At 42.4% G+C, this 9,086-nt stretch overlaps 1 protein-coding gene across 23 annotated transcripts in view; it reads right to left on the reverse strand.

Annotated features, from left to right (window-relative positions):
* Nucleotides 1-7,925, reverse strand: part of SORBS1 (sorbin and SH3 domain containing 1) — a 72,051-nt gene extending 64,126 nt beyond the window's left edge. For all 23 annotated transcript variants that reach the window (XM_054277098.1, XM_054277095.1, XM_054277094.1 and 20 more), the window contains exon 1: nucleotides 7,853-7,925. In XM_054277098.1, coding sequence (XP_054133073.1) covers nucleotides 7,853-7,884 — 32 coding nt within the window. In that variant the 5' untranslated portion in view covers nucleotides 7,885-7,925. The remainder of the gene's footprint in view (nucleotides 1-7,852) is intronic.
* Nucleotides 7,926-9,086: the final 1,161 nt, after the last annotated feature.

The raw sequence follows: 9,086 nt of genomic DNA on the forward strand, positions 1-9,086 counted from the left end.
ATAGCCACAGAGCATTTCTAAAAAAAAAAAAAAAAAAAGTGTGTTTGACAAGATTGCTCAACTCTCTAAAGGTCCTAGGTTGAATTAAAAGTCCTTTAATTTTGTGTTCCAATCTCCACCTCTCCCCCACCAAAAAGTTAGCCCCAAATAAAGTGAGATCAAGTGCAGCTCCAGACAATTAATGGCTTTCATGACACCAATAGAAATATGCATCTGAAATCACAAAATCATGCAAATACAAGAAGCCCAAACTGAGGAGTACAGGGAAAATTGCTTGGCGAAACAAGAAACCAAACAACAGAGTTGGAAATACTTTTCCTTTTACACGAATTGGAGGCAGCAGTGGAACATTGTAAGAGGTGAAAATTCCCTTCAGGGAATTGAATTTTTTCTCCTGCCTCAAGCATCTCCTTTCTTAACCAGCATTTGTTTCATGCCAGCCAGAATATAATGAGCATGTTCAACAGACACTCAAAAGGAAAGAAAACCCAACAAGCAAGAAAAGTAACAGATGAGACTATAAAATGCGACAATATCTGGGCTCCCCAGCAAGCCATCCTAGGAATAGCTGCCAACACTTAATTGTTTAAGTATTTCCTTCACTAAAATACCCAATTAAGATATACATTGTGGGTTCATGAATCCTCAGCAGGATTCAGCCTAGCTCCAAGTTGGTCCCAGAAAAATACAATGTAACGTGGGGGGTACAGTATAAAATCAGCCAACAACAAAAACTGGGTCCAGCTAGAAAGGCTGCCTGATTTTGCCTGCCCATACAGTATCTGCTTTTTATTTCTACCATTTCATATTAGAAGTGAGTCCCTGAAATAGTAATGGTTGACACAGCCTGAAAATGTGGACAAACATACTTAGTAATAATGGTCCTTCTGATCTCTGTATGTTTGCATTCCAGAAAGATGCCTTAGTTCATGCAAATCAAAAAGAAGCAGTCTAAAATTACGTTATCCAACTTAAGGAGATTTGTAGCAACACTGTGCTTTTCTACCCATAGAAAAATGATACATATTAAACTCACTGAGATAAATACCAGTCATTCCATGGGCCAGGAGAGAAGCACAAGAAGGGGCAACACTGCAGTGAATCTCATCTCATCTTTAGGAACAATCTCTCTCTGAAGCTGAGAGGTTGCTGATACCCAGGTGTTTTAACTCAGCACTGGCCCTCCCCATGGGCTTCATGCAAGTCAACACAGAATTTCTTCCACTCCAAGCATCCCCAAGAGGTTGCAATGCTTTCCTCTGGTATGCAAGATTAAAAAGGAGTGGGGAAAAATAATTCAATATGTTACCTTTTCAGGGGAGGAAAGAGGATTTGCTGGCTATAATGTCTGGGCAAAGGCAGGGTCCATTGCTGCTGCAATGCCTCAGCAACACTTCCCCTCCCACAACAGGGAGCAATTAAACTCATGTCCACATGCTTCACCCTTTTAAAATGTCTCATTTGTTTGGAAACAGTGACATCACAACTGCCATGAAACTGATTTCAATAATGTCTTTTTGATTCAAGTCTTGACATTGCTTACAGTGCAAAGCACTGACCTTCACTGCATTAAGAAAAGTATTCAGGAAAAAATTCACACCAAAAAGAAGCATAACTATTTAGCATTAATAGATTAAATTACCTTTTACAAACAAGTGATTTGAGGAAAAAACCAAAGCAATAATTAAAGAAGATTGCTAAAATTAAATGGAAGATGGGTACAAACTCATTAGATCTAGATTGGATCTGAAAAAATTACTTTTCCACATATCCCCACATTTACTAGCAATTATGGAATTCAATTAAAATAATAAGCATCCAGTGTTCACTTACTGTGAAACTAATCAGCTTCCTTCAAGCACTCAAACATGTGCTTAGTGTGAGTTCCCATACACAGAATGGATTCAGCATGCTCAGGCTGAGAGTAACCAATCCTGAGTCCCTGCACTGGTCTAACTCCAGAAACTACGTTTAAAAGCTGATTTTGATCAGCTGAGAATCTGCACACAGATCTGCTGCATGCAAGTAGAAATAACTCCTGTTTAATTGACAAAATGACAGTGCATGTTTGGAGTTGAGAACACGCTGCGGCACCTTATTGCATCAGGGCTACAGAGTTATTCTATCTGTCTGCCACATACTTGATCCAAAGCACAAACTGAAGTGCTATTAGGCCTATCCCAGTCCTAGGGCTGCTCCTGGGATCAGATGGACAGTCCAGGCAGGTAACACGTCTGGCTCCATGGCACCAGTGCAGCCAAGTACTGGCCTGTACCAGCTGGGAAGGCACATGCTGTAAGCCAGGGTGCTATGGATGTTTGGATGGGACATCCTTAGGTAGACTAGTCCCTGCCAGGCTGGGAAGTCAGGCTGTCCCTGGAAACAGGTGGGTCTGGAATCATTTGCTGCTCCCTTCAAGAACTTTCATGGCCAAGCTGTATCTTCAGACACACACAGTATGCACCACAATACTTCAGAAGGCAGCGTTTCGAAGGGAACCAAGAATGAGGTCCTTCATGTCAGTGTTAAAAACTGAGAACTCCCTATTGCCAGAAGAGGCAAAGAAAAAAAGAAAAGTACTAGAAGTAGAACTCCAAAGCAAAACCCCTACAAGTCTCCTTTCAGCTCCCTGCTCCAACCAGCTAACCAGTGTGTCCTTGCCAGCCTGGAATTAGTGCCTTTCCTGAAACAACAGACATAGCAACAAAGGCTTCAAAGCTGCACACATGCAAAACACAATGAAAGGTAATGAATTCCTCAGGGCATAAACCAGCAGCTGTAACCCCGAACATGCCAATGTCCATACATAACATCCACCAACTCCTTGTCAGGTCAGTCCTACCTCTTGACAGATGTTTAACTTTTCCTTCCTCCCTTTCACCCCCAACACATTTCTCCAAGGCTGCAGTTCCTTCCCTACTTGGTGTGGAAAAGAGAGCAGCATGTTCAGAAGCCTATTTAGGAGGAATGCAGATAAGTGGCAACCACTTCTGTACAGCCTGCCTGGATTATCTCACATGCTCTAAAGGTTTGAATACTCCCCCTACAAAGGCAGGGGTAACAAACAGCTCATTAATAGTTCTGAGCAAGGACACATGCTCTTAGGTCACTGGTATCTCAGCTAAGAGTCGTGGGCAGTCGTTATTTTTGGTGTTCTAATGTGAGTGTGGGGAAAAGTAACTTCCTTTCTTCCCTTGTTATTACTGACAGCTCTGGTGACTCACATAGCATTTTAAACCTATTGCTATGCATGAGATGAACATTCAAAACTTATTGTGCTTATCCCTTATATTCCTGAGATGTAGACCCCTTTATTTTTCTCAGTTTCAAGTTTTTCACATTTTCAAAGTTTTCTCTCTAAATACAAGAAGAGCTTTAAGTGCTTTGTGGATGCATTTAAATGAAAAATCTAATTCTTATGCATATTAGTATAAAGTACGAGTTGAGGCTATCAGAAAAATTGCAAGCTTTCAGACTAAAAGGATGATTAGCAATCACAAAACTTACTTTTCACCTGGTCAGGTCTTACACATCACTGGCAGCACTCACTTGTTTCATCCTGGCTCAGCCCCTTTCTCACAATGCCATCAGTGTCCCTGACCCAAATGCTCCTCTTCAATGAGCCATGTCAGCAATACAGAGTCCCAAATCTGGAAAGTGGGCAAAGAGCTGCACTGCAGTCAGTGCCTCCCACCAGCATGTTCCTCTGCTTAAAGGAACTTTCTAGAAAAACACATCTCCTGTGTACTTCTCACCTCACATCATATAAAACGTGACAAGAGAAAAAAATAACTTAGAATAGAGCAGGCAGCTCAGGTTAACCCAGGGAATCGGCTCTCTCTTCAACTATCATTATTCTCTTATTCTGGAATACTGAAATATGTTGTCTGTCATTTTTATTTTAAGGGTTAAAGAACGTCCTGTCATTCCTTCAGAAGACATCATGCTCCTAAGAATAAAAGTCATGAAAAACCTGAGTAAGCAAGCAGTGCACATAGAATAATCACACCAATTCTGTACAAGACAACAGCTTCCACACACTCTTCAGCAAGTGTTAAGACAGCAGAGAGAGAGCACGGAAAGCTTACTAAACGAAACAAATGGCATCATTACACACCAGCTTGGATAAGGCGTTCTTATAAATAATTGAACTTACAGCTGTTATGATAAACAAACACAGCACATTTCAAATGCAGTACTGCTTCCTTCTTTTCCTTTAAATATAGTGCGTGTCTGCTGCCTTCCAAATGAGCAAATTAAATTATCAGGGGCATAGGTGCCAGTTTTTGTGCAATTTATAAGGAATGTACCTCTCTAAATAACAAAAATTAAATAGAAAATGTAAACTAGGAGCTACAGCTTTAAGAATTCCGAGATGCTTTTGAACTAAGTCATCTTACATCTGAAGTTGTCAGCTTCAGAGTAAACAAAGTTTACTGCAACCTGAGTTGACTCAGTTCAAGGTCACCACTTGTGGAGCAGGGGGCAGAAAAGAATCTCCTGGGTCATCCAGCCTACTCCCATGCTATTGCAGGCAACTGTGTCATACAACCCTGTGCAAGAACACTTCACATTCCAGTTTAAAACTGCTAAAATTTCCCGCCTCCACTGCTCTTCCTGAAAGCCTGCTCCAGAACTCACTCCCCTTATGGCATGAATGCTGTTTCTCATTTGCAACCTAAATCATATTCACGAACAGCTACAGATAAATTGTTTTGCACCAGCACAATTTTTCTGTTTGAGCAGGTCCTCCTCCTTGCACTCACCCCTATCCATGCATTTTTAGAAAGCAATTGCATCTCTGAGTCTTCCTCAGAAGTGCAATTGCATTCCCAAAGAAATTGGCCAGTGTGCTGCTACCCATCTCATTAAAATCTGGCAAATAGTGAAGACTTCAAAAGGTCGGCAGGCCAAAGTTTAAACTCCACTGAATGTCACAAAGGCAGTGAGCAAAGCCTACAGCTGACATGCCAACAGCTGAACAGCAAGGCTGAAAAGGTAAATTATCTCTTTTTGTCCATTCTGCCTCTGACCTCTACACTAAAATGAATTTCATGATTAGTGCTAGTTCAGATAGTGACTTGATGTCTACAGGAACCTCCCTGCAAAGAAACAGACTGGAATAATTTCATACTAGCCACTAAACCTTGATTAAAAACCACTGACTTATACCTGGAAGATTGTGTGGATGAAAGGTGGCTCTCTCTTGTGCCATCAACCTCCTGCTCTGCTGCAGACTCAGGGTTGAAAAACAGCCATCCAGAAGGTTGTTTGGATCACAGCCGACTTGACATGCACTTTAGCACCATTCCCTCTGGATAAGAAACTGCTTACATTCCTGCCTTACAGTCAAAACATTTCTTCTCCTGACAATAGACTCTCCTGACAATAGACTCCAAATACACTTGTAACTGGGCTTTGACTTCCTCCTGAGTCTGTCATGACTGCCCTCTGTCTTTAGTATTTGGTGGCTGAGACATGGTGACAGGAGCCCTGGCCCATGTATCGTGGGTATCAGCTGAAGAAACAAATGCCTTTCTGCCACACCCATACGCCCAAGCAACTCACATGAACATTTTGAAACTTCAGAAAGAAAACCAACATTTTCCAGGATATTTTGAATAAAGTCTCATCTCTATCTTAGCAAAAGACACAAAGCACAGCACTTGACAGCAGCAGTAGTTGAGATTTCTGTTCAGATTTATCTGCAATACATATGATCACATCTCATAGATGGAAACACTTTACAAACAAGCTGATGTACATCCTATAAAAGGGAGCTCACTGGGCACAGATCTCAGGCTGCCAGCTCCAGGGAAGGCTGTAAACATTTAATGGCATACCACAACCTGGGACTGTTCACTTAACTGAGATTCACACGGGAACTGGGACAAGGAGCACACAACTACTGAAATTGGAATTTATTTACAGGTAGGGGGTAACTCGTTCCATGACACCCAATTTACCTTTGTTGCAAAAGGAAAATCTTTCAATCTGCAATGACCGCACCTAGCCAAGAGGATGCTGCCTTTGTACTTCAGCTGGAAGAAATGGAGGATTCATTGAGTTCAAGCTGTTATGAGACTACTTGTAAAAGCTGTGCAGCTGGGATGCTCTGGGTACTGCACCTAACTCTCTGCAGACCTCTGACATGGGGCCACTTGTGCCTCGGCAGAACAATTGCTGTAAATAAACAGACCCAAATTCCAGAAGCCCTAATTATGTATAACAATGAACCCATTCAGCTGACTGCAGGATTGAGGGACACAAACACTGCACTGCATTTACTACAGTGAATGGCATTCTATAAATACAAATCAATTAGATCATCTAAACAATATCCAGCAGCTTCTCTTGTATGACTTTGTATAACAAAGACTACAAAGGCTGTCTTCACCTTTATCACACACTCTCAAACAGTAAAGTAGTAAATAAGAGGAAGTTGCATTAAGTAGAAATACTAATTAGAGAATGACTAGTGTCTCAAAGTTCAAATCCAGTTTACAAACATTTCATAAAAATTAAAGAGAAGACTCTGATGTGCCCTTGAGATATGAAACAGATGCTCTAGATACTTTAATGCTACAGACCATCTTATACCATTCCAGACACATCCTGAGATTTCCAGTTGTGTAAGGCAGAGGAATTGTGCAGGCCTGAATGAATGCTCACTGTGGCGGCCACACCAAATGTTAATTATGACCTCTTCCAGCATTAGCTGTTCTAAAGCTCTGTACAAACACTCACTAAGCTACAGCTAATACTTTTCAATACATAGAGGTGATAGTTTTATTTTATACCAAGATGGAAGATTTGGGCCTCTATCCTATGCAACATCCAAAACTAGCTGATGTGGCATAGTGTAACAGGGCCTTATAAGTATCAGTCTTACAGGTTGCTTTTTATAGTTTCAAAATAAGAACAACCTGTTTGAGAGTTGGTCTCCTTCACAAACAACTGCAACAATCTCGAGAGAACCACACAGAGCTAAGTCTAACCAAAGCACACAGGGAGCCAGGCATACAATACTCCCAACACATCTCTGACAAGCCTAGTTGGAAGCCAGCTGAAATCAGACAAGGTCATTTTCTTTAACCTCTTCCAACCTGGAAGCACTGCTATGCTAGCAAAATTGCTAGGGGACTATATTCATCTGCCTGGATATCAGACACAAAATGGTCTCAGCAAAACTCAGAAGCCACTGAGCTGGCCACTGGCCTGCTAGTCCTGATGGACTGTGCTGCCTCCAGAGTCACCTACATGCCAGACAGCAGGACTCAGTGACTGCTTCTCTACTCACTACTGAGAGCACTTGCAGAAAACCAAACTAATGAGTGAAGCAACAGTCTGACATTCCAAGTGTCTCCAGAAATAGCAGAAAGTTACATTCCAGAAACCAGTCCTCATCTTTACTTCTCTCTGACTCCTCCTGCCTCAGGTGACAAATTCATATATTGCTGAGAATTCCACATCCATTCTCTTCACTTTCCTCTTAAGTAGCTGCCTCAGAATCTGCATTCAAGAGCTCCTTTCTCCTAATTATTTTTATGGGAAAGAGAAATTGAAAGATCCAGTCACTAGGGTAAGGAGGCAAGGACATGCCCATTTCCCTTAATGAGACCCACGTAATGACTACCTTGATTTGCCTCTTTTGCCTGATCAGCAAGCAGAAATATCTATCCAATTGAAAGCAGCATTCTGAAAATCAGTGTGCACTGCCCACCAGACCTACCCACTCAATGTATACTAGCATATACCAGAGTCATATAAAGTCCTGGGAGTTCAGCTCACAGCAGGTCTAGCAGAGGTAGATGTGACTAACTGTGACTAAAAACCATACTGGTGTCCTTACCTCAATTCAGGCTTTTCAGTCAATGGAGCCATTTTCTTAATCTCTTGATTTCACTCCAGGAGAGGCACGAAAGAGTTAAGAAAACCTTTCACTGTGTTGCCCAGTCACTTGGCTGCTGAAGTGTAAGAAATTGGTGGAGACATCTCTCTTTCTCTCTGGCACCCTTAAATACTTTGCTCCTCCTACTGCTGTGCTTTAATTAGCCAGCTGGTTCTTAGTCACCCCATCCTGTCACTAGGCTTGCTCACCAACAGCCACCCCCACCCAGCCTGCCTGTCACTCCCCTGCCACTGTCATCACCAAGGACACTGTCTCTTCCTGCAGCTCTGGAGCTGGGGAAGGGAAGGAGAAAAAGGGTGGAGGTGACACTCCAGGGTAGCATTGGGATGCACTCGAGAAGAGAAGTGACAGAAAGACCTTGAAGGGATGTTAAATTACAGGGGAAGTACTTGAAAAAGCACTTTTCTGTTTTTTTTAAATCAGGCAGCATCCACTTGTCTAGGAAGGAAAATTTTCATTAGCACTGGACATGGCAGATCCTATTTCAATGGCTAGGAGCTGAAGGGGCAGCTAAAGTTTCTGCTCTTGGCAGGTGAGATTTGTAGCATAAATACCCAACATGACACAAGGGGAAACTAACTGCTTGTATGGGTAAAACGTATTACATGCCCACTCCTTGAGCATTGTAACAGGCATCAAAGAAGTTTCTGAGCCATCAGCAGTACTAGGGTGTCCCTAGAGTGGAGTGTCCCCTCCACAGTGTCGCTTGGCAACCTAAAACTTGCCATGGAGTGGAGGTGATGGCAGCTTTTAAGAGAGCAAGAGTATCTCACATCCCCAGGCCTGGGCAGCCCTTCAGTGGGAAGGTGAACTGCAGCATAGAATCACCCTTCCTTCCACAGCCAATGTCTACAACACAAACAAATGGGACAAAGACTTCATCAGCTCAGACCCCGGAGGCTGCCTCATGCAAGACTAAGTGGTAATTTAATAGTGGAAATAATTTGGAGGCCCCTAAGCCTCTTGGTACTATCCTTTGTCACCAGCACTGGCTTTCATGACTGACACTCCAATGTGTCTCTATTTGCAGCCTGTCCCTGGATTTTGATTCCTCAAATACACACGTACAGACATTGATCTGCTGCCAAACTTACAGACTGATAAAATGTACTGAAAATGATTGCAAGACGAGCATCTCAGCATTCAAATGAGACCTAGAAAGCAACACAGATGG

Source organism: Melozone crissalis, unplaced genomic scaffold (assembly GCF_028551555.1).
Source record: "Melozone crissalis strain CALT ecotype California unplaced genomic scaffold, PUWL_Pcris_2 ptg000019l_1, whole genome shotgun sequence".
NCBI classification, from domain to species: domain Eukaryota; kingdom Metazoa; phylum Chordata; class Aves; order Passeriformes; family Passerellidae; genus Melozone; species Melozone crissalis.